This window comes from Vipera ursinii, assembly GCF_947247035.1.
Source record: "Vipera ursinii genome assembly, chromosome: 10".
Taxonomy (NCBI): Eukaryota; Metazoa; Chordata; class Lepidosauria; order Squamata; family Viperidae; genus Vipera; species Vipera ursinii.
The window spans coordinates 7,679,359-7,705,567 of record NC_139520.1 but is presented as its reverse complement, the minus strand read 5'-3'; the positions used below and the strand labels follow the sequence as shown (position 1 = coordinate 7,705,567).

Genomic DNA, 26,209 nt, shown 5'->3' with positions numbered 1-26,209 from the left:
AAGACCCCTGGCCGTTAGACTATAGAAATGAACTTGCAGTTTTATCAGAACTACAAAAATTCGAACGGGTGGCTTATAAGCGTATCAAAAAATTTCTTTCCAGACAACCGGATTTTATCAATTGGGTCAGTAACGCTAAAAAAAATTGTAATGTTTGAAGCATGGGGCATTCCGTATAACCCAGGGGTCGGCAACCTCGGCTCTTTTATGACTCGTGGACTTCAACTCCCAGAATTCCTGAGCCAGCATAGCTGGCTCAGGAATTCTGGGAGTTGAAGTCCACGAGTCATAAAAGAGCCGAAGTTGCCGACCCCTGGTATAACCGTTATAAGAGCGAGCCAAGCGCGGAGGCATGATTTCATTGATATGAGATCCACTGAACGTTTATGGAAGTATAATTGTACAACTGTAATTCGAAAAACCCAACTTTGGCATTTGTTTACACCTGGGCATCGTGGGGGGGGGGAAGAGAGAGAGAGAGAGGAAAAAAAAGGACAAGGCAGCGACGTCATATCTCGTCGCCTGGCGCATGCGCGGCAGCGGACGAGGCTGGCCCGAGCGATGGGAACCGGCGTCTGGTGAGTTGCGGTGGGAGCCGCTTCCGAGCTGAGCCTCGCTCGGCGTCCCACGGCGGAGGGAAGGCCTGGAGGTCCCCTCGGGGCAGGCTGAGCCCGGCAGGAACCCGGCCCATTTCACGGGGTTGTTTGTAATAGCGGAAACAGGAGGTGGGAGTGTTAAATAGTCTTAAATAGGCACGCTGGCTGAGGGATTCTGGGAATTGAAGTCCACAAGTTGCCAAGGTTGGGGACCCCTCTACTAGAAGACCTCCAGGGACCCTTCCAACTCTGTCGTTCTGTTTTATTTACTTCCTGAATGTTCTGAATGGAGGTCAAAGCTCAAGAAATGATTCATAGTGTACATTAGAGCAGCGTTTCTCAATCTTGAGTACTTAAAGATCCATGGACTCATCTCATGCTTCCTTGGCTGGGCCATGCCCATAGCTGGTATCCAGCCTCAACATTCTGTTTGGAGACAGCCAAGTCTCACCCTTGGTCCAACCTTTCTTTCCATCTTCATTTTTATTATCCAGGCTGGTTATCTCCAATCGATTCCTTAGAATAGGCAACCTTCCAGTGCAGTTCTGAATTCCCAAGTGGCTGAATTAATTCTAATATTAGAACAATTAACCAGTGGAACAGAAGCAGTGGAAGGGCTTGCCTTCAGAAGTTGTGGGTGCTCCATCACTGGAGGCTTTCAAAAAGAGATTGGACTATTTGTCTGCAATGATATAGGGCAGGGGTCTTCAAACTCAGCCCTTTTATGACTCATGGACTTCAACTCCCAGAATTCCTCAGCCAGCATGCCTGGCTGAGAAATTCTGGGAGTTGAAGTCCATGAGTCATAAAAGGGCCGAGTTTGAAGACCCATGATATAGGGTCTCCTACTTGAGCGGGGGGGGGGGGCTGGTCTAGAAGACCTCCAAGGTCCCTTCCAGCTCTGTTATTCGGGTATTCTTAAATGAGCTTGGATACTCTTGAGAAAAGGGGGGATATGATGCCCCTCTTCATCTACCCTTTTAGGGAGAAAAGAGGGTACGTGATCAAGACAGAAGAAGTGATCTGTGGAATGAAAAAAATTAGAAACATGTTTTATAAATTTCATTGGGAGGTCTTTAAAAAAAAGAAGAAAAACGCTTGCCTGGTTGACATGGCAGAATCTGGAAGCATTAATTAGGATAAATGGATGTGTATGTAACACCAAGCCATGAATCAGGTTGAAATTGGCAACTCAGTTTCTATATACAGGTAGTCCTCAACTTAGGACCACAATTCAGCCCAAAATGTCTGTTTCTAAACAAGACAGTTAAGTGAGTTTTGCCCCCCCCCCATTTTATGACGTTTCTGGCCACAGTTGTTAAGTGAATCACTGCAGTTGTTAAGTTAGTATATATATATCAACAGATTAAACTAGGATTGGAAGCTGTATCTGACTATGGCAGTTATAAGTGCAATGGATGGTTTTCCTTATTTATGCAAAGAATAATTTAACTGGTCAGTTTTTAATGTTACTTCAATTCAGTGGGACTCTTTAATTTTTGAACGCGTTTCCCCCCCCCCCTTAGTTTTCTTTCTTTCAGCTGATTCCAAAGACATCATGCCAATGAACCACATAGCCCTCAGTTTCACAAATAAAGCCATCCTGGCTCCCATGGTGCGGGTTGGGACCCTGCCGATGAGACTACTGGCTTTGGATTATGGTGCTGATATTGTGTATTGTGAGGTAAGGGACAAGGGTGTTTCCCTCTCTTTCAGACTGTTTTCAGGAGAGAATGGAATGGGAATAGAAGAGATGGCTTCATTGGCCATGTGCAATTGGACAAAAAGTGATTTGCCTCCGGTCTATAAGCTCTCGGTGTACATACAAACAACAAAGTAATATGATCATAGGATACCGACAGGAGAAAGTAGTAGAAAAGATGAGAAGGATAATAGTAATACAGCCATACTACATGGGTAAATATACTTGGATATAAGACAGTAGTGTGGTAACTGGGTTTTCAACAGAGGGAAAAACCTGTCTTTGTGTCTGGTTGTTTTGGCACGCAAATGCCCTATAGTGGTGTCTTGAAGGGAGCAGTTGAAATAGTTTTATGTCCAGGGTGTGAGGGGTCTGTATAATATTTTCTCAACCCTCTTTCTGACCCATGCTGTATACATAGCGTATACTAACCATTATGTAGCAATTATGTACAGCACCCATTATGTAGTAATTCATAGAGGGAAACACTCTGACTAGAGTTCACAAGTAGATCGCTAGAAACTGCATTTGAAGCAAGGGTTTGGGATTCTGACTGTCAAAGTCTCTTCCGTGTTTATATAATTGTAGTTCTGTCTCTGCAAATGGCAGCACTGACCAATACTAACAGGGAAGAGAGACCACTAGGTAATTTCCAGAGCTGGAAACTAGTCTTCAAATAGCTCAGAAGACAGCAGTGACCAGACACTTAGACATTGTTGCTAAGAAAACAGCCTGGATATCTTTCACCTCTTCTGTATATTAAAGGGAAAGGGGGTTACTTTTTAAAAATCTGTTTGTTTGTTTTTTCCTATTGGGATGAAATTCTTTGGTAACCTTTGCCTTGTTCTTTAAGGAGCTGATTGACATAAAGATGCTTCAGTGCAAAAGAGTTGTAAACGGCAAGTATTTATCTGATATTTGAGCGACAAAATGGAAAAGTTCTGTTTTTCCTAACCGTTAGCTTAAGACGATAATTAATGTGGCTTCTTTTCTTTAGATAAAGTGCTTGTTAAATTAAAACGTCTTGATGAAACTGAAATTAACACTGGTAAAAAAAATGGTAATAATTGGTTGGTACATATTTGAATATGTAACCCATAAACTTTTGATCAAATTATAGTGTAGATAATTAATCATTCCAGCTGTAAACTAAGCTAAACATGTATATAATAATATTGACCTGTTCTTCCTTATGGTTCACCTTATAAATTGCTGGCACGTTTAACTTTGTTTATAGATTATTAAATATATTGTTTTTGACACTTATGTAAAGGATGCTCCTTTCTTTGGAAGTATTCAGAGCTTATGTAAAAGTGACACATCCAACAAATTTAATAAACACAATTACAAACTGAACTTTCCGTATTGATATCGTGATTTAATATTTGGCTGTAATCAGCAGTGAAGATCTAAGAAGTGAAATCTTGAATGGCAATATGGGTGTGTTAATAATTAATAGTCTGTTAATTGAGTCCTTAGTAGAGACTTCTTCCCTTCTGTGTCCCACAGATATTCTTGGAACTGTGGACTTTGTTGCCCCCAATGAGAGAGTGGTGTTCAGGACTTGTGAAAGAGAAAAAGACCATGTTGTTTTTCAAATGGTAGGAAACTGCAAGCGTTACAAAAGCAAAGCTAACTGCTAAAACGAAGCAACCACCACAAAAAGGTCATAAAATCGGGGTGGTCATGTGGGGAGAGAAAGAAAGAAAATCTGTTTCTTTAGGCAATCGCTTGTTTGTCTGACCTCCCCCCCCCCACCCTCCTCAGAGAGGGGAGAGATTGAGAGAAAGAGATTTCAAGAGAGTCAGCTATTTTGCGTGACGTCCCCGTGGCTCCAAGCTCTGTAGGCATGGGGGCCTTTCAAAGGGCAGAGGAGTTGGCAAACCAAGCTGAAGGTGTGAAACTAAGTAGTGATTTGAGAAGAGCAGTCAGAGCTGGAGAGCGGAGTTAAGTGAGTCATCAGCCTAGAATCATTATGTTCCCACAAATAGTCTTAAGTCAGAGGTCACCACACTTTTGGACCCCAGGGACCGGTTCCGTGGAGAGAGGTTTTCCCATGGACCGGAAAGAATGTGGTTTTGTGTGCTGCCTGCATCCCACAGATGGGGCTTTGCTTGTTTGTGCGGACTGGTTGTTGGCATGATGTGGGCCGGTACTGGTCCACGGACCTGGGGTTGGTGACCCCTGGTCTAAGTCCAACCACTCCTGAATTCTGATAACCCTTATCTGATACTGATTCAGTACTAAATTTTATGACTAAAATTCTCATGCATGATCTTGAGCAATAAGCCTTTGAGGGTACAGGTTCGTTCTCCGAGCTTGTGGGTTGGTTTCTGAACGTTACCAGGCTAGGTAACATCTTCAGCGGAGTTGAGGGGATGTCAGTGTTCTGTGTATAGGGGCTTTGGGTGTGAGTGTCTCAGGCGAGGGTCTGTGATGGATCAGGATGAGTCATCTGTCAGTCTTGTGTCAGTCTTGTGATGAGGTCATGGTCATTGGGTCATTGAACTACTGATGGGAGGAGGGCTTTCATGGCTCGGTTGAGGGTCGCTGCTGCCTCTGGTTGGCTGTACGGTTGATTGGTATTCTGAGAGATTCATGGGCTGGTTTTTGGCCAGTGTGTCTGTTGATGGAATTGCTTATGGAGTGCCAAGCTTCAATGACCCATCACAACCCAACACAAGGCCCATCACAGACCTTCACTTGACATACCCACGCATGAAACCCTTATAAACAGAAGAACTCTGACACCCCCTCAACTCTGCTGAAGATGTTACCTAGCCTGGTAACGAAAGGAGAAACTTCCTGACAGTGAGAACAATTAACCAGTGGAACAACCTGCCTCCAGAAGGTGTGAATGCTCCAACACTGGAAGTTTTTAAGAAGAGACTGGACAGCCATTTGTCTGAAATGGTATAGGGCAGTGATGGCGAACCTTTTAGAGACCAAGTGCCTAAACTGCAACCCAAAACCCACTTATGTATTGTCGGGTGCCAGGTGGGCATGGCCCATTGGGTGGGTGTGGCTGCAGTGGTAACGGCAGACTGGGTGGGACTAAAAAGTTCAATCAATTCCAACTTTGCGACATCTTTTTTTTCCCCGCGAGAAGTTGAAATTGATTGATTGAACCTTTTTTTTTTGCACACGGCAGTGGAGGTCTAAAGCGAAAAGGTTTTTTAAAACCTAGCTGAAGGCCTAGGACTTGGGCGATGGTGCGCGTGCCCACAGAGAGGGCTCTGCATGCCACCTGTATAGGGTATAGGGTTTCCTGCCTAAGCAGGGGTTGGACTTGATGACCTCCAAGACTAGACGACCTTCCAACAACAACATCATCATCATCATTACTATTACTACTATTGCTATTACAATTACTACTACTACTACTACTATTATTATTATTATTATTATTATTATTATTATTATTATTATTATTATTATTATTATTACTACTACTACTACTATTATTATTAAAATGTTCAGAAACCAACCCACAAGCCTGGAGAACGAACCTTCACCCTCATCTTACACCAGAGCTATAGATATTTGCCACTATTGCAATAAATCTTTAGCGCAACTTCACATGTGAACCTTTGCACCTGACAATAGTCTTGTCTCTTTCCAGCCAGAAAGTGCAGTTCATGTACCGCAATGGCTGCATTACTTAATGATAAGAGTTGCCAGTCCTATCTAGGGTTGTTTTTTTTTAATGAGGAGTACCTCTAATTTTTTTTAATGTATATGTGAGCAATTCTATGAACTCTGGAGAATGAAGAATGAACTAGTAATCTTTCTAGAAAAATAATCCTCTATGTTTTTTCCCCTCACTGTTGTTCAGGGCACAGCTGATGCTGAGAGAGCCTTGGCAGTAGCCAAACTTGTGTATGTATCTGTCAGAATATATTTACATGCATGTTACTTACGTGTTGTACTTCTTTCGTCTTACGTTCAAACAATTCTCGTCAGCTTATGTGCTATATAAACAAAAGTGAAAACATCCCCAGGCAGGTTAAAAGCAAATCATAACAATGCTAACAAAACTACATCCGCTCCCCTCTCGCTCTAAGACCACAGAAATGACAATAAACAAAGAAGAAGAAAAAAGACTTAATTTTACTGGGCATTAACTTTTAACAAATCTGCCTGGGTTGCAGATCCACTCCACATTTCCATTTGTATAATGTTTATTTCTTTTACACTTTGCAAATCTCAGGAGTAAAACTTGACAGTATTAGTTTGGCATAGTATTTAGGGCAGGGGCGTCCAGCCTTGGTAACTTTTTAAGACTTGTGGACTTCAACTCCCAGAGTTCCCCAGCCAACCACAAGTCTTAAAGTTGCCAAGGTTGGACACCCCTGGTTCAGAGCCTTGGATTAGGGCTAGAAAAAAGTCCCCCTCAGCCATGGGGTGCCTTTGGGTCCATTATGCTCTTTATTGTAACAAGCCTCACAAAATTGTTGGGTGGCCAAGATGGGAAGGGGAAATACTTAGATTGCCTGCCTTGAGTTTCTGCTGAGGGAAAAGATAGCACTGATCTAATGACACCCATCCATCTGGTATACTTGCCAGATTCATTTTTCTCACCAGGCACTTGTGTACATAACTCAGACTAGACTGTTGTTTCTCTGTGTCATAATATGTATGGGTATATGCATAATTCTGTATTTATTTATTTTTGCCATATTTATGTCGTGTATATTGGAGGTGGTGACCCTTTGAGAGCTGAATGCAATGAAATTTCATTTTAATGTATACCGATTAGTGTACATTCAAAGTGACAAAGCTATTCTATTCTATTCTATTCTACTCTACTCTACTCTACTCTACTCTACTCTACCCTACCCTACCCTACCCTACCCTACCCTACCCTACCCTATCCTATCCTATCCTATCCTACCCTACCCTACTCTACTCTACTCTACTCTACTCTACTCTACTCTACTCTACTCTACTCGTATTCCTTTAGCAAGGAAATTATGGGTGACTGGGATTGGTGATAGCCTAAAGCTATTGTTTACTTATCATGCAAACTATTACTTTCTTGAGGTAATCAGAAAGCAGAATGGTTTAGAAAATGCTTGTCTCTCTTTAATAAAAGCAAATTAAATCTTAGGGTAAGTCTGGAAATTATATCCCTGAGCTTTTAAAATAAATGCACAGACCCCCCCACCCCAAAAAAAACCCGTGAAGGAAAAGATAACGGTAATTTAAAACAGAGTTGTAATCTCCATGGTGAAGATGCAGTTCGTGTGTATGGCTTATTGCGACTCTTACAAAGTCAGTAACGGGATCATTGGATATTGCTCAGACGTGAGCTGTGTCTGGTTTGGACAAAGGAAGTTTGATCCTTCTGACAATGATCTTGAGCTAAGCAGGCATATAAACGGAAACAGTACAAAAACAAATGCTTCGAGAATAAAATTTATTTATTTATTTATTTATTTATTTATTTATTTATTTATTTATTTATTTATTTATTTAATTTAGATTTATATACCGCCCTTTCCCGAAGGACTCAGGGCGGTTTACAAGGCATTTAAAAAACAGTCAATACAAACGTTAAAATGGGCGGATTTGCTACAAAAAGATGATAAGAATAAACAATTGCTTTGCATCTCACGGTTCCAGCCACTGGCTAGTTACTCTGAAAATGAATTGCTTAATTGTGTGTGTGTAAATGTTAAAAAAAATCTCCTTATGCCTTTGTGATTGTCTTTTTGCCTTGTCGTTTCAGAGAGGACGACATCGCTGGCATTGACGTCAACATGGGATGCCCCAAAGAATATTCCACAAAGGTAAGGTTGATCTTGCCCATCTATAGTTTTTCTTTTTCTTTATGAATCATATTTATAGATGCCGTGCGATGCAGTACCTCCGGTTTGATGAATATAACCTGCATCATTATTTGAATTTCTGCCATCTTTCTTATTCCTTTAATCAAGACTATAAAAGTATGAAAGACCCATTTCTTTCAAGCCTTTGAAATCACCCCCTAGGAATTTTGCAGGCTGCAAATACAATTGTGCTTAACTGAAAGAATTGCGTGTTGTGACAGAATAGCTAAATACGTGTAACGGAAACCTTGTGTCCAAGAACAGAAAAACAATTTGGGTTGTGGTTTTTTTTGTTGTTTTTTTTTTAGAATAACATATGAATAAGTTTGTTTGCTTGTTTGTTTTTCTCTCAGGAAGTCAGAACCCCGATCGGAGTTTTTGTGTTTCAGTTTTGTCATATTAGGAATGAGACATCAGGATTTCTTGCCTGAACCTAACATTAGACCAGGGATTGATCGAGCCCATCCTGTTACATTTGGCTGATTTAACAGTGCAGACAGCGTCCTTGTTTTGATCAGCTGCATTCAAACAGCTTCCCTTTTTTTGCACACTAAAGATGCGAATTTCTAGCTTACTCCAGAAAAACACGTCTGCTGGCCCTTTGGCTTCCTGATTCGCTCCAATCTGAGTAATTGAGAAGTTATGAAACGTCTCTTTTACTACTTCCATTCATTTCCTTGTATTTTTCGAGTTAATGCATCATCTGGTAGCCTGATTGGCATCTTAAGTAGGAAAGCAGTGGGAGGGTTCCCTGCGTGATTCTCAACTTTCCACCAGACAAAGAAAAGAGGGTTAATGGACTGGTGTAAAATATATCAAGAACTGTGGAGCCCTTGGTGCTCTCTGAGCTTGGTGGTCTTCTTGCAGACATTTCATTACCCAGCTAGGTGACATCATCAGTGCTGGAAGGGAGTGGGGTTTGCTGATTACGTTGCCTAGTTGGGTCATGAAACGTCTGCAGGAAAACCACCAAGCTCAGAGAGGACCCAAGACCTCCACCGTTCAACCCTGAGCTAAAATATTCTCTTCTGTTGGCACCTCATAGGATGGCCTGGTGTTGGCTTAGTTAGTACAATGTGCCTACTAGATGTTGTGGTTTGTAAACCAGAGGATTCAGTTTACTGTTAGGTGCAAACCCGGCCACTGTGGTTTAAAGCGTGATTAAGGAAACAGTGGCTTAGCTTGGTGTCTTGATTCCCGCTACGGAACTCTGAAATTTGCTTCAGATGGCAACAGGCCTCCGACCTCTTGGCCTTGCAGGTTGAATCTGGTGCCTTCCAAATGAGATGGATTTTTGTTCCCCCTAATTTCCCAGCCTGCGTGACCCTCTTGTTAGCATCCCCACAGTGGTACTCCCGGCTTGGTAGAAGTAGCCTGGTTTCCCCTCCACAGTTTTCAAATTCTTTGATTATGTTGATTAATTACCTTCTCGGTACTGGGAATTCCTTGACTTTGGTTACAATTTAGCCCCAGATTTCTGTTGCTAAGCAAGGCAGTTGTTAAGTGAGTTTTTGCTCCATTTTATAGCAACAGCGCTTAGACTTACATACCGCTTTACAGCCCCTCTCTAGGCGGTTTACAGAGTCAGCCTATTGCCCCCAACAATCTGGGTCCTCATTTTACCTCCCAAGTATAGAAGGCTGAGTCAACCTTGAGCCGGTCAGCATCGAATCCCTGGCAGTGAGCAGAATTAGCCTGCAATACTGTATTCTTACCACTGCGCATCATGGATGGATGGATGGATGGATGGATGGATGGATGGATGGATGGATGGAACAAAGAAAAGGCAATAGCAACAGCACTTAGGCTTACGTACTGCCCTGTAGTGCTTTACAGCCCTCTCTAAGCGGTTTACAGAGTCAGCCCCCAACAACCTGGGTCTTCATTTTACCGTCCTTGGAAGGATGGAAGGTTGAGTCAACAACTTTATAACCTTTTCCCCACAATTGTTAAGCAAATCTCTGCAGCGGTTAATTGAATCATGCAGTCATTAAGCAAATCCGCCTCTCCCCCCCTTGACTTCGTTTGTCAGAAGCAGCTGAGAAAGTTAAAAATGGTGATCAGATGATCCCGGGACAATGCAAGTGTCATAAGTCCAAATCCAGGTTGCCAAGCACCTGGATTTAGATCAGATGACTGTGGGGAGGCCGCAACGGTCGCGGGTCGCTTTTGTCGACGCCGACGCAACTTCCAGCGGTCCCTAAACGAACGGCTGTAAATCGAGGATGACCTGTAGAGCCTCCTTGAGATATTTTGGGCTGCTGAGATGATGATCGAAGGCCTGTTTTGTGCATGTTCCCCCCAGGGAGGAATGGGTGCAGCCCTCTTGTCTGATCCGGACAGAATAGAATCGGTGAGTATCCCGAGCTCCTTGCTCGTCGTTTTCTGTGGCTGTTGATAAAAATAAGAGCGGGTGGAGACTGGAGGAACTGACGGGGGCTGTGAATAGGTGGCAGGGCAGGAATATGTTGAGCGGAGCTATATCAAAAGTGTACAGGGGTCACAACCAGGCGGTTTGCAATAGTGGTGAATACCTGTAGCTCAGGTGTAGGATGGGGGTGAAGCTGCCTTCTCCGAGCTCGTGGGCTGGTTTCCGAATGTTTCGTTACCAGGCTAGGTAACTTCTTCAGTGTGTCTTCTTTTGTTTATATATATATATATATATATATATATATATATATATATATATATATATATATATATATATATATATATATATAAAACATCAGATATTTCTTCTCTTTTTTCCCCCTTAACATTTACTGTCTCATATTCCAACTAGTACATGTCTACTTATATCAACTCAATAAAGACATCGTCATTACATTTATCAATAAATGTTTAGCTTAGGCATACCTTAATTACATTCAGTCTCCCTAAGCAATCCATATCCTGTTATCAATTTTTACATAATTTTAAACTTATCAATATTCCAATTTAACCTTTGATATCCATAGTTTTCAGGCTTTGGGTAACCAAGAGTTCCCTTATCTCACTTTGTAACAAACTATAATGTCCAAAATACACATTTTATCTATTTAAATGCGATCTTGTTCTATTTCCTAAAAGTTATCTATTTCCCACCACTTTAAGTCGCCTACTTAATAATACAATATCCCCTTTAATAAATCAAAACCATTATATATATATTACCTGGGTTAATAAATCAAACACATTCTTTTGTTTCTAAGGGCACTTGACGCACCCACACCTGAAGCCTTTATAAGCAGAAGAACCCTGACACTGACGTTGCCTAAACTCCGCTGAAGATGTTACCTAGCCTGGTAACGAAATGTTCGGAAACCAACCCATAAGCTCGGAGAACGAGCCTTCACCCTCATAACGGTGGGGTTTTTTGCTAGTTTTTTGTTACTCCCTGCCTGTCCCAAAGTTGCTTTTTCAAGAGGCAACTGGATTTTCTCATTTTTAATAATAATAATATTGTTGGAAGGGACCTTGGATGTCATCTAGTCCAGTGATGGCGAACCTTTTAGAGACCGGGTGCCCAAAACTACAACCCAAAACCCACTTATTTATCGCAAAGTGCCCACAGGGCAATTTAATCTGAATACTGAGGTTTTAGTTTAGAAAAAAACAACTCATACATTAGCAACTTTTGTCTTAAAAGAAAAACACAATAACAAAGTTTTCAGCGATTACAAACAACTTTTTACTGAAAGGTAAAAGTTTGCATTTGGCATGCCTTTGAACAGTTAATGTGATTTTTGCTGTTGTATGCATGCTGGTAATTTGTCTAACTTTGGCTTATACTTTGTAAGTTTGAGAGCAACACATGCAGCCCTCAGCTCATCTGTTAGCCTGTTTCTGATGTCAGATTTGATATAATTCAAAGCTGAGAAACAGCGCACTCGCTCTGGAGGCTTGTTTTGGCTACGAAGGGGCTTGAGAAATGGCTTTTTTCTGCAAAAACATAGCCAAAAGAGCGAGGCGTGCGTGCCCACAGAGAGGGCTCCGAGTGTCCCCTCTGGCACGCGTGCCATAGGTTTGCCACCACTGATCTAGTCCAATCCCCTGCTCTTTGAAGAATTTCATCTCTCATCCAAAAAGCTTCTTCAGCTCTGACTAGCTGGTGGGGAAGAGAAGGATTTATATTCCTTGCAGACAGCTGTCATATTTTTTTCCCCTCATTTCTACATTTCCTTCCTTTCTCCTACCTCCTCCTTCCCCACCAAAAAATCCTCGGGGGCACGTATAAGTTTCTTTTTCAAAATAATTCTTGATGCATCTGAAGAAGTGGGCAGTGTTCCCTAAGAAAACCCTTAGCCCTGTATTTTTCTTTGCAGAGTGATGCGTTGTTGGGTGGTTATTTTTTTTTGTTTGGCAGTAACGTTTAATGGCATTTGGGAACATATTCAAGCTTCCCCTATTCCTAGTTCAAAGCTTGCCTGGAGGATCAGGCTGAGAGCAGAAATATTTTTTTATGTACAGCTTGCAGGCAGAATTGTGGACCTCCTTCATGAGAAAAAGGCAATAGGAAGTCATTAGGAGTCATTTAGCTTGTTTTATTGTTCCATTGAGAACTTGAGGAGATATGACTTCAGAATGAGGGAAAAGCCTAAATCAGGGGTAGGCAACCTCGACTCTTTTATGACTCATGGACTTCAACTCCCAGAATTCCTCCCAATATTTGGCTGGCTCAGGAATTCTGGGAGTTGAAGTCCATGAGTCATAAAAGAGCCGAGGTTGCCTACCCCTGACCTAAATTTTCAAAGCGTTCTGCATCTCTTGTTCTTAAAAGACTGCTGTTGCTTCCTCTTCTTTAGATTTTGACTACGCTTGTCAATGGTGTGTCTAAGCCAGTAACTTGCAAAATCCGAATTTTGTCATCGGTAAGAATATATTACAATATTTCAGATATTACACTTCTGGGGGGGAAAAAGAACCTGTCTAGTCTTTTGATGCAAAAAATCAGTTTTTGCTTCATTTGCGGCAATTGCACTGAGTGAAAATGAACCAGTAAGGGAGATACTGCACCTAATTCTGACTCTGGATTTTTCAGCCATTGGCGTGAGAAATAGCCCCAACATCATCCAGATCATGGGTCCCCAAACCCCCGGTCCGTGGACCGGCACCAGCAAGCAGGCCGCACAAACAAGCAAAGCTACATCCTCGGGATGCAGGCACTATTCAAAACCACACCCCCTCTTCTCCGCGGAAAAGTCTTTATCCATGGCACCAGTCCCTGGTGCCCAAAAGGTTGGGGACCTCTGATCTAGATGACGTAGCCTTTGAGAGATTTTTAAAAAAGAAAAAAAGTTCACTGCTGTTTATATACAGTACCCCTCTCTGCAAATAAGACCCATTAAATTGAGTAAGACGAAACATTTCTGAGTAGACGTGTCTAGGATTGTTCTTTTAAAACTCTGATAAGAGCCCACATCAGATGTAGCCCCAACTGATTCAGAAACCCTTTATTGTGGTTCAGGAGGTGCTGAGGTTAGCCTACATGAACTCCCTCCGTTGAATTGCGTGCTTTGGAAGAGCATTTGTGTCCTGAACACATGATTCTGTACCTACACAATTTGTTAAACAGGATTTGCTGGGGGGGGGAACACAAATCACCTGACTTCCAAAGGCTCACTGAATTCAAACTCACCACCCACACTGTACGGGGTGGGTTTCCACCCTGGTAAAGGTTCAGGAAGCTGATGTTGGGAAAATGCCAATTAGGCTGGAAGTGGGGGGGGGGTGTCAAGCAAGGGCCTAGCTTGGAGTCATTGCACAGCCCCAAACCTCCTAAGCATGACCTCCCCCCAGATCTATGAAGCCTTATTGGGCCATGTCCCAGGGGAAGGCCATCAGTCTGATGGGATTCTTGTAACATAGGTAATAAGCAATAAAGTCACCACCCGAGGCTATCCACAAATGGTTCTCGCTGCTTGCACCTTGGCAGCTATTAAATAAAGAGCCTCCAGATGCTGTTACTTGCTTCCTCACCAGATCATAGAATGACTGTTAGGATGGGGGGGGCTTTCTGATTTTCTTCATAACACACAGACACACAGTCTTTCAAAACCGGAAATTTATTTGCTGCAATTCTTGTAATCTCCTCCCAATAAATCTCATTAAGGACGTGTACTTGGAAAAACGAATCATTTGGGGTTTAAGGCAAATGTAATGGGTTGGGACACCAACTGCCCCCCCCCCGAAGCCTTTTTCCTGAAAATAAAAAAAAGAAAAGAAAAGAAATCTCATCCATGTTTAGTTTCAGGAAAGTTAAGTAGTAAACTTGGGTGAGCGTTGATTTTTTTTTCTCCCCCACCACCATTTTCAGGAAGAAGAAACTCTAAGATTAGTGAAGAGGATAGAGCAGGCGGGAGTAGCCGCTATTGCTGTTCATGGAAGGTAAACTAATCCTCCCTCTGAAAAGAGAAAAATTCTCATGGGTCCTTCTGCCTCATGAAACCCTTTGAGGTTGGAATTGGATCTGCTGGTAGAACAGGCTCTGCTGCTCAGAAGCCATGGTGGCGCAGTGGTTACAATACAGTATTGCAGGCTGACTCTGCCCCCTGCCGACAGTTCGATGCTGACCGGCTCAAGGTTGACTCAGCCTTCCATCCTTCCGAGGTCGGTAAAATGAGGACCCGGATTGTTGGAGGCAAATAGGCTGACTCTGTGAACCGCTTAGAGAGGGCTTTAAAAGCACTGTGAAGCGGTATCTAAGTGCTATTGCTAATCTCTGATCTTTCCCTTTTGAAGGAAGAAAGAGGAGAGGCCTCAGCACCCTGTCCACTGCGATGTGATCAAAGCCATCTCCGAGGCAGTTTCTATCCCAGTAATAGCCAAGTAAGTAGAACGAATTCGCTCTAAGGCCAGAGTGTCCAGCCTTGGCGCAAACAAGCTGCCCTAATGGATGAAATTGCATTGTGAACATAAATGTTCCCTCCCCTGCAGTTAGCAGAGCTTGACATTGGCTATACACTAGTCCTTGACTTACGACTACAACTGATCTCAATTTTTCTGTGGTCAAGTTGTCAATCTGTCTCGTTTTTCCTCAATATATATATATATATATATATATATATATATATATATATATATATATATATATATATATATATCAGTCCAGTCGCCTTTTCGAAATAAAGACCCCTTTTGATGCAACTAGGACCTGGATAACTGAGACTCCTCATAGACACCACATCTCACCTACATCAGGTTCATGCACCGCTGCTGGTAATGCGAACCGTGTTCTTCTTTCAGCGGAGGATCCTACGATTTCATCAAAGAATATTCTGACCTCCGGATCTTCCAGGAAGCGACCTCAGCATCTTCCGTAATGGTCGCCCGGGCTGCCATGTGGAACCCCTCCGTCTTCAGAAAGGAAGGCTCTTTGCCCTTGAAGGACGTCATGCAGGAATACATCAAATACGTAGGCATTCTTGACAGCAGTCTCTTAGAGTGGGGGGGGGGGGGGAAAGGCTCTATTATAGCTGAAGGAACATGAAACCGTGGTCTCCCATTTTTCTGGGTTTCATAACAGCAGCTCCTGCAGTCCCACGCAGCTATACCTCAACAACCACAATTAGGACCAGAATTTCCATTGCTAAGCAAAATGGTTGTAACATGAGTCGCACCCCATTTTGCAATCCCTTTTTTTCAGGGGGGCAGGGCGGGGGGGGGACGGGACAAATCACTGTAGTTGTTCAGTGAATCTCATTGATTGTTAAGTGAATCCCACTTCCCGCACTGATTTATCTTGTTGGAAGCTGGCTGGGAAGGTCTCGAGTGGCGACCACACGACCCTGGGACACTGCAACCGTTGTAAATACATGCCAGTTGCCAAGCCCCCCAAATTTTGATCCCTAGACCATGGGGATGCTACGATGTCATAAGTCGGAGGACCGGTTGTAAGTCGCTGTTTCCGTCACCGTTTTAACTTTGAACGGTTGCTGAACGAACGGTTACGTAAGGGCCTGCCCCAGTTGGCCCTTCAGGAAAGGAAGACTCTTGAATCCATTGAGTTGAATCAAAAGAACTTTTCCTGAGAGAGAGTGGCTGCAGGAAAGCCGAGCAGAATCTGAAGATCCCATGCAAAGAGTAAAAGCAATTCTTTCAATTTCCCCAAATCCCAACCCCCCCCCCCACAACAAGTCCACCGGCAGCCAAGATGATGCTCCAAAGATGTTTTGAGAATGCTGAGGTGCTAGGCAGATAACTCTCAGGGCACAACAGCCTTGAAGTCAGGCTGGAACCGGGTGGGGGAGAGAGTCTGCTTCGTCTGCGAAGACAGTCCCCCTCCCTAATTCCATTAATGGAGTAACTGTTCCCCATCTGTAAACTGCACAGTTTGTTCAATCTAGATGTCTGCTACGAGAGAAAGATGAGGGGGTTTTTTTTTAGTACCAGGTTTCTGACATATTCTAAAATTTCCGGCAAGTCAAAAGAGAGTTGGAAATCTGCCTTTCTAGAAATGAACGAGAATTGGACTTGGAAGGCCTTTGTTTCTCCTTTGTCAAAGTGTTGTTACTCATCTTGTTTTCCTTAGGCAGTGAGATATGACAATCATTATACCAATACAAAATATTGCTTGTGCCAGATGTTACGGGAGCAATTAGAAAACGCCGAAGGAAAAAAGCTGCACGCCGCACAGTCCTTGCAGGAAATCTGGTAAGGGCATTTTCATGTTTTTGTTTTAATTAATGTGTCCCTGGATAAAGCCAACAGTGTAAAGTGCTGAAATGCAAACAGTTTAAAATATTTGTTAGAAGTTTTTGATGCAAAAACTTGCCACTTTTGTTTACCTCCTTTTTTTTAATGCATGCTAACTGACGTGGTGGCTCAGTGGGTTAGGACGCTGAGCTTGTCGATCAGACGGTCGGCAGTTTGGCGGGTCGAATCCCGAGTGCTGCGTAACAGAGTGAGCGCCTGTTACTCGTCCCAGCTTCTGCCAACCTAGCAGTTCGAAAGCAGGTAAAAATGCAAGTAGAAAAATAGGGACCACTATGGTGGGAAGGTAACAGTGTTCCGTGCGCCTTTGGCGTCTAGTCATGCCAGCCACATGACCACGGAGACGTCCTCGGACAAGCGCTGGCTCTTCGGCTTTGAAACGGAGATGAGCACCAGCCCCTAGAGTCGGAAATGACTAGCATGCATGTGCGGGGGAACCTTTACCTTTACCTTTAACTGCCTTTGCTGGAAGGAAATCTTCCTATTCTTCTGTTAGAATGATTCTAATCTTCCCATCACAGATGGAATTTAGTCTTACTTATCTTGCTCGTCATGTCCTATTATTCCCAGTAATATAAAAACCTAATGTAAAATGATCAAGAGGCGTTCTTTGGAGCACCACTGGCTTAGCTTGTGTGTTTGTTAAATTGATGTGCTGCCCATCTCGCCTAGAAGCGACTCTAGGCAACTTAACAACAAAGCAAAAGCAACAAGATAAGCCATTGAAACGTAAGAATAATACATATTAACATTAAAATGGACGTTAGGTTATTATCAGAAAGCCCTCAAAGACCCGGAAAGCTTAACTAAGAGGTTGAATCTATGCTAAAAACAGTTTTATGCGAAACTGCCCAGGAAGCAAGTCTTTCATGAAGCCTCTTCCCAAGCAACTAGGGATAGGATTGAGACTTTGATGGGCCACTTTTGTTACTGTTTTACCTGGACCTCAAAACGTTAAGCAGAGTTAGGCCTGCTTGTTACTGGATGGGAGAGATGCTTTGACTTGCCTTGGCTAGGCTAAACGTGTCAGAAGAAGGCAGTGGCAGATGGACTCCTGCCGAGAAAATTATCTGGGCTGGGTCTATGTGTCTCCAAGAGTTGAGCTCCTTTGAAAAGTAGATTTTACCTTATTTCATTAAAGAGGCATATTTACCTTTTACTATACAGTCAGTAAAAGGGACGTGGTGGCTCAGTGGGTTAGGACGCTGAGCTTGTCGATCAGAAAGTCGGCAGTTTGGCGGGTCGAATCCCGAGTGCCGCGTAACAGAGTGAGCGCCTGTTACTCGTCCCAGCTTCTGCCAACCTAGCAGTTCGAAAGCACGTAAAAATGCAAGTAGAAAAATAGGGACCACTACGGTGGGAAGGTAACAGCGTTCCGTGCGCCTTTGGCGTCTAGTCATGCCGGCCACATGACCATGGAGATGTCCTTGGACAAGCGCTGGCTCTTCGGCTTTGAAACAGAGATGAGCACTGGCCCCTAGAGTCGGAAACGACTAGCACGCATGTGCGGGGGAACCTTTACCTTTACCTTATACAGTCAGTGCTTTTCATAATACAGGCAGGTGTCGACTTACAGCCACAACAACCGAGGCCAACATTTGTGTTGTGAAGTGAGACTTGCCCCATTTTATGACTTTTTAATGACTTTTCTTGCCACAGTTATTAAGGGAATCCCTGCAGTTCACAAGTTAGTAACCCAGTTAAGTGAATCTGGCTTCCCCAGTGACTTTGCTTGTCAGAAGGTCGCCAAAGGGGATCACGTGACCCTGGGATACGGCAAAGGTCATAAGTATGAAGCAGCTGCCAAGCACCCGAATTTTGATCACGTGAACCACGGGGATACTGCAATGGTTATAAGTGTGAAAAACAGCCGTAACTCACTTTTTAGGTGCCGTTGTAACTTTGAACAGTCACCAAATGAACTATTGTAAGCCGAGGACTACCTGTATGTGTAGGTATATGTAAATATATAACATTTTCTAGAATTAATTTGTTTGTTTTTTAAATTTATTAGTGAGGTTTTCGAGATGAGTAGTTTCTTCCAAGAAGCATCTGATTTCCTGGAGAAGAAAAAAGTTTCACTGCAAGTCAAGAGCCCAAATAATGATGATCACACTGAAGACACAGATGTCATTAAGATGGCAGTTAGGTTTGATAAGTAAGTGAGATAATTAGCATCCTCTGTTTCTTTTAAATACTAACCATTTAGAGAGCTGCTGGGTTACGCTGAGCCACAGTCTTGTTTCATCTTGGTTTGATAAGAAACAGTTGTCTGTGTTCAGGCCTCACATTAAGCCAAGATTTTCATTGTACTTTGTTGTACTCAGTCAGCTTGCTAACTGAGGAATTCTGGGAGTTGAAGTCCACACCTCTGAAAATTGCCAGATTTGAAAAAAAACATTGGTGTAACAGATTGGGCTGTTGAAGATGACGGCAGCCCCCTAGCCTCCAGGGTGCCCTTTCATTGTTCCGTTTTCTTTTTACTTCTTCAGACGAGAGTATCCCCCGCAGATTACACCCAAAATGTATCTTCTGGAATGGTGCAGGAGAGAGAAGCTGGTCCAACCTGCTTATGAAACAGTAAGACACCATATGACAACATTCATTAGTTAAACTCCTCCTCCTCCCCCCCCCTTCTTCCAAATTCTTCTTAGGCTGACCTAGGAGCACAGTAAATATTTAATTTGAATAGGGAATCGTGTCCTCTTAAAACGTTGGCTCCGATAGCTAGAGATACTCGGGGCCTCTACAAATATTTGTGTCTGTGGGAATTTTGACCCACTTTGCTCGTACGCCCCTTGCATCAAGCCCCTTGCATCACAAGCTGCCTTTGAAATTCTCCAGCTTTTCAACCAGCAGCTTGCTCTTGTGTTCTGGAGGAACAGCTGTTCAGGACAGCCAAAGATTCGAAAGCCGCTTTCAATGCGGCTGAATCAGCTGCCTTAAGCTTCTGCGTCCTAGCTTTAAGCCGGTGCTGTTTGTCCCCAGCCTGGCCCTGAAATATCACACCTGTTGGGGATTTGCTAGTTTCACCAACGTTCGCTCCAAAGCACGATGAATGGATCAGTGCTTGCGTTGACTTCATATCCATCCGCCCTTCGTTTCTCATCTCGCTCTAGAATGAAAGGCCCCGGGATAGACTGTTCTGTTCTGTCGTGACGGTTGCTGGGCAAAAGTACAGCTCGACTTTCTGGTAAGCGCCGTTTGGGAAAGTGTAATTTGCAAGGGGATCCTTTGCTAAAAAGGGCGGAGTTGTTCACGACAACTCGGAAAGGGAGGAGGAATAATAGGGCTACTGAACGTCGGCATAATGCCTTTTCGAACAGGGATGTCCAACCGTGGCAACTTTAAGCGGACTGCAACTCCCAGAATTCCCTAGCCGGCTGTGCCTGGCTGGAGAACCCTGGGAGTTGAAATCCACACATTTTAAACTTGCCAAGTTCGGAAAACGCTGCACTAAAGGGTAAGAAGAAGCTTCTGATCTGCTCTTCTGAGCGGTGAAGCATGTTGAAGCAAGGAGGGCCTGTTTTTCAGTGTTTTAGAATATAGATAGTTCTCGGCTTACAACTATTGGTCTATGCTGGCAGGGGACTTTTGGGAGCTGAAGTCCATGAGTCTTAAAAAGTTGCCAAGGTTGGACACCCCTCTCTCAGAGGTTCTTGTGTGATTCATTCTGTCCAGGTTGAACCGCTGTGAGACCTGCTAAGCTCTCTGGTGGCGAACCTATGGCACGCGTGCCACCGGTGGCACGCAGAGTCCTCTCTGTTGGCACGCGCGCTGTCACCCTGGTCCAGGGGTAGGCAACCTCGGCTCTTTTATGACTCATGGACTTCAACTCCCAGAATTCCTGAGTCAGCTATGCTGACTCAGGAATTCTGGGAGTTGAAGTCCATGAGTCATAAAAGAGCCGAGGTTGCCTACCCCTGCCCTAGTCGTACGCCTTCAGCTGGGTTTTATAAAACCTTTTCGTTTTAGGCCTCCGCCGCCATGTGCAAAAACAAAACAAAACAACGTTCCATCAATCAATTTCAACTTCTCGCGGGGAAAAAAAGATCTCACAAAGTTGGAATTGATTGATTGAACTTTTTAGTCCCACCCAGTCTGCCGTTACCGTCGCAGCCACTCCCACCCAGCGGGCCACGCCCATCCAATGGGCCACACCCACCCAATGGGCCACGCCCACCCGGCACCCGACGATACCTAAGTGGGTTTTGAGTTGCAGTTTGGGCACTCGGTCTCCAAAAGGTTCACCATGGCTGTGCTGGCTTCTATCGCTAATCTAACTTGCCATGGAAATGGGGGAGGGGTAGAAAGCGCAGGGAGGAAACGGAATTCCAAGGAGCCAGGCAAAGATTGGGAGAACCTGTGGGAACGCCAAGCTCGCTAGCGCAGGTCTTCAGTGGAGAAGTGGACCCTTCTCATAACAAGCCAAAGTTCTATGACTGGACCGTGGGAGTACCCGGTGGGTGGGGGCAAGGGAAGCTATTGTTTGATTAAGCCATCTTTCATGTGGGGGGAAAAACAAAAACCAGAGCTTTCTTTTTTAAGAAAAAACAGTTTAAAAAAGAAAATAAAAAAACCCACCACTATCACACACCTTTCCCAGAAGAAGGAAGCTGAAGTCACCAGCCTAAGGATGACGGATGAGATTTCGTCGAAACGTTGCCCTGATACCTCCAATTTTACGTGGGAAAAAACCCGAATGACCAAAGATCTACATACAAACACCCGCGAAAACCTCAGAAAACATATATATATATATGTGTGTGTGTTTGTGTGTGTGTATGTCGTGTGTGTGTGTACATACATACATACACACATACATACATACATATATATACATATATATACACATACACTCACTGGGCGTAAACTCCCTATGGCAGCGGTGTCAAACTCAATTTCATTGAGGGCCGCATCAGCATTGTGGTTGCCCTAAGGGGGCCGGGTGGGTAAGGCCAGGGTGGGCGTGGCCTACTGGGTGGGCGTGGCCAGCTCTACATCGTTGGCATCAAGGGTGCCTATGGGGGCCTGGGCAGGAGTGGGACAGATCTGAGGGTCTCTGGCAGGAGGAGGGTCTCTGGGCCAGGGCCAAGGCAGTGGGGGGCGTTCCCTCACTGTTTCCAGGATGACTTCGCCGGCCACATGAAACCACTTCGCAGGCCGGATCCGGCCCCCGGGCCTTGTGTTTGACATGTCTGCCCTATGGGGTTCAATGGGACTTTTGTTTCCCTGAATTCATTAGTGAAATAAGTCAATATGAATTAATTTACATTGTTCTTCTGGCACCTGAAAGAAAAGAAAAAAAATCGGGACCAAGGGCAAGCTCCCAGAATCGATATCCACCCCTCCACCCTCAGAAAGGTCCTAACCTATCTATATATCTACCACGACTATGGTGACCTGGTCTTCATCGTTGTGTAGCATCCAAGTGGTCAAAAAGCCAAATGAGCATCTGCTTTTCACTGAAAAAAGACTCAACCTGTAGCTTTCAAAAAGCTTCTGGTGGCTCCCTAGAATATCTCACTGTCGTTTTCAAAAAAAAAACAACCCAGAAAAAACAAAAACCCTTTTGGGCTCAATTGTCGCCGTACGTTGAGAACTAACTCTTTTGTTTTTCTTTGAAGACATTTGACTTCTCATCCCAGAAGGGAAACTTCTTCAAAGGAAAAAGAGAAAGTCTACTTTCCTCCTGAAAAAAGCACCTTTGGGGCAACCATGAGCTGGATGACTGAGAACCTCCATATGACATTGAGTAGATCAGGGGTCTTCAAACTTGGCCCTTTGATGACTTGTGGACTTCAACTCCCAGAGTTCCTCAGCCAGGCACGTGTGCCTGGCTGAGGAACTCTGGGAGTTGAAGTCCACAAGTCATCAAAGGGCCAAGTTTGAAGACCCCTGCAATAGATAATCAGCCGAATGCAGAGTTTGGGCTTTATGTATATAGGTAGTCCTTGACATACAACTGTCCAGTTAGTTTGAAGTTACCACAATACAGTACATCCAGTCCTCATGCTTGCAACTCTTCCCTGCGTTCCCATGGCGACAGGATCAAAATTCAAACTCCCGGCCACCATCTCCCTGTCCTCTTCTTTTCCAGGGAAAAATCCAAGAAGCTAGCCGAACAAGCGGCAGCTATTGCCTGTTTAAGAACGCTGGGCCTTCCTGAAGGCAAGCGGAGCGAAAACGCCGATCAGCCCTCGCTTCACAAACGCAAGAGGCAAGATCAGCAACTTTCAGACTGTGAGGGACACAGGGACTCTTTTGTGCTAGATGCTGTTTGCAAGAAACCTCATCTTCTTCCTAAAGAGTCTCTTTGCAACAGCTCGTAATGACCGTCCTCCGCTGGCTGGCGTTTTACCACTATGCAGCTTCCCATTCTCTCTCCTATATTTTTGCCTTGGAGGCAATCAGGTGGAACAGGTAAATTTGAATTTTGATTGGTATTTCCTTGGTGTCAGGCATGGGATTCCTTACCTCTTTTTTTATTTTTCAACTTTTTAATTGGGGACCGTTAAGCCCCTGGAACAGCTTTATCTCCATGTCAAATTCTTCTGTGCCAGGGGTCCCCATTTCTGGGTGTGTGTGTGTGTGTCACAGAGCAGGCATTCCTAAAATTCTTTCAGTTGTGTGCACTCTCGCCCATGGTTAAATCCTGCAAGATATCCACTCTCTTCACTCAGGCATTCAGTGTTCTTCACCCAAAATCTCAACAACATACCTGATGTTTCAAGATCTTTTAAAATTTAATTGTGGTAGCTTGCACACACTGCAGGACTGGGCAGAGAGGGAGGGGGTCACCCCTCACGGTACTGCTGGCTTTGTTTAAGGCAGGGGTGTGCAATCTTGGCAACTTTAAGACTGGCTGGGGAATTCTGGGAGTTGAACAGCGAAACGAAAGATGGAAGCGTAAAATAGTAATAAAAATGTTTGTACAAAAAATAACAAAGGACAATTCCATCATTAACATGAAACCTAAAATGTGTCCATCCTGGTTGAATGCTGAGAAGTGTATCTAAAATTAGCGTAAAATGCTAATTTTATCTAAGGAGAGCGGGTGACCAGATTGGATTTAGAAACCTTGTGCCGTTCATTTGTCCTTAGACTTGGTAGAGAATCCCGATTTTAAATAACACGGAAGTGTGATACTTGGAATCTGCATTGCAAACATTGCTCCTTTTATGGTCTGTAAGTCACAATAAAAAGACATTTCCCATCCTAAGCTCTGATTCAAACCCTTCTTGTTTTGATTTAAATCTGAACCAAGATAAAATAAATAAAATGAACGGCCCAGATCTGGTATATTCCAATGAACGTCTTTTTTCGTTCTGACAGATATTCCTTAATGAGAAATGAAAGCCAGTACTGGGATTGGGGGGAGGGGGTGGAGTGGGGGGGGGCATTTTTCTAGACTTCGAGCAGGCAGCGAATTGAAAAAGCATCTGAGACTCAGCCAGATGGTAGACAGGCATGTCCAGTGCTGGAAAACTGCTGGCAAGGATGGATGGATTTCATTATGGAAACATACAATGTCCCCAGTGTGATCTTTTCCTTGTTATTTTGTTTTTTTCCCAACTGAATAAACACTACCCTTTTCTTACAAGGAAACATTGCTTCATTGATCTGCCGTGGCGATCTGGAGGATCTGGGTCAGATTTTTGCTCAAGCTAGATTTTGAGATCATGGAAGAGCAGCACGGTGGCCTAGAGGTGAAGATGCTCGCCTCCGGCTCGGAAGGTTGAGAGTTCAATCCTACTGGCAGATATTTCTCTCCAAGAGCGTGAAACAAAAAAAAGGCACCAAAATCTGCTGTGAACGCCTCATAGGCGACAGGAAGGGCATCCAGCTAGTAAACGCTCAGCTCCATTCAGCCACCCCGATTCTACCCTGAATTAATGGATTGCAAGCTTGTTAAAAAAGAATTAAAAGATTACAGCTGGCATCCAAAAGGTCATTTAGAAACAGTTCTCTGCAAATGAAGGACATCCGTTGCCATAGAGCTGGCCAAATTGATAACCATTCAGGCTGAAATGGAAAGCAACTTGACAGGGATGGGTGCGCTTCCTCAGCTCACAACCATTCGTTTAGTGACTGTTTTTAGTTACAGCACTACTAAAGTGAGTTATATAACAAGTTCTCCACTTAACAACTGTTGCAGCATCCCGGAGGGGGGGGGATCACATGATCTCCTTTCGCGACCTACTGACGAGCAAAGTCAAGGGGGGAAAGCCAGGTCCGTTGAACAACCGTGCTACCAACTGAAAATTGCGGTGATTCGCAAGGAAGATTGTAAAATGGGGCTCAATTCGCTTAGCAAATGTTTCGCTTAGCAACAGAAATTTGGGGCTCGGTTGTGGTCGTTAACTCGAGGACTGCCTGTATGTCCACTTCTGCTGAGATCCCAAGGGAAAAGAAAGCCAAAGGAAGATATAGGCGGTCCTTCGCTTACGACCACAATCTGGCCCCCAAATTTCTGTCGCTAAACAAGGCGGTAGTAGTTCAGCGAGTGGCACCTAATTTTCTTGCCTTCCCCCCCCCGCCTCAATTGTTAATCGCTGCAGTTGTTGAATGAATAGTGTGGTCCTGATGTGAATCTGGCTTCTGCCATTGATTTTGCCCATCAGAAGCCAGCTGGGAAGGTCAAAAGTGAAGATCACAGGATCCTGGGTGGCTACAACGGTCATAAATCCACCGCCAGTTGCCAAGTGTCTGAATTTTGACGTGACTATGGGTTGCTGCAGCCGTCACAAATATTGAGTCAGTTGCTAAGCGTCTCTAATTTTAATCACGGGGATCCTGCAGCGGCCGTGAGTGTGAAAAACAAGACAAGTTGCTTTTCCCCCCCCAATGCTGCTGTGACTTTGAACGGTCACTAAATGAAGTGCTGTAAGTCGAGGACTGCCTGTAGTGCTTTTCAGCTTAGGAAGAAGATGGTTCCTGCCCACTAGCTAAAGCAGAGGCAGGAACAAAGGAAGTTGTTGTGTTCGTTGTGCGCATCAGAGGGCAGCATATACTACAGGCTGTCGATCCTCCCAGCCGAGTGAATGAATGAACCTCTGTTGTCAAAGTACAACCACGTATACATTGAGATTGGCTGAGCCTCCCTTCGTGCCCCCACCCCCAACTCACAGTGACAACAAAACCTCCATCTTATTACACCATGTGAGCTAATTGCACAATACACCGGCCTCGCAAGTCAATCATGCATAAAGTTTATAAAATTATTGCCCGTTCAAGAGCCTAACAGCCCATGGATAAAAGCTGTTCTTCAGCCTGTTGGTACGGCTGGCTATACTCCTGTATCTCCTACCCGACGGTAGGAGAGTAAAGAGATACCGACCAGGGCGTGAGTCGTCCCTGAGGATTTTCCTCACTCTTGCAAGGCAGCG

At 44.1% G+C, this 26,209-nt stretch overlaps 1 protein-coding gene across 3 annotated transcripts; it reads left to right on the top strand.

The window, feature by feature from the left end:
- Nucleotides 1-538: 538 nt before the first annotated feature.
- DUS2 (dihydrouridine synthase 2) lies at nt 539-24,755 on the top strand. Of its 3 annotated transcripts, none has more exons than XR_014493465.1 (17): nt 539-578; nt 2,123-2,280; nt 3,152-3,197; nt 3,808-3,899; nt 6,134-6,177; nt 8,030-8,090; nt 10,435-10,482; nt 12,914-12,979; nt 14,425-14,495; nt 14,850-14,936; nt 15,354-15,522; nt 16,639-16,760; nt 18,835-18,978; nt 19,313-19,400; nt 19,940-20,013; nt 22,921-23,243; nt 24,425-24,755. XR_014493465.1 is itself a non-coding variant. In XM_083370907.1 (16 exons), the coding sequence occupies exons 2-16, from the start codon at nt 2,155-2,157 to the stop codon at nt 23,150-23,152; spliced, it is 1,470 nt and encodes a 489-aa protein (XP_083227033.1). In that variant the 5' UTR covers nt 539-578; nt 2,123-2,154; the 3' UTR covers nt 23,153-24,128. The 3 variants fall into 3 exon arrangements, 1 of the variants encoding a protein (XP_083227033.1); XR_014493466.1 differs by lacking the exon at nt 24,425-24,755 and adding an exon at nt 24,156-24,179; XM_083370907.1 differs by lacking the exon at nt 24,425-24,755 and having other exon boundaries at nt 22,921-24,128.
- The last annotated feature ends 1,454 nt before the right edge of the window (nt 24,756-26,209 follow it).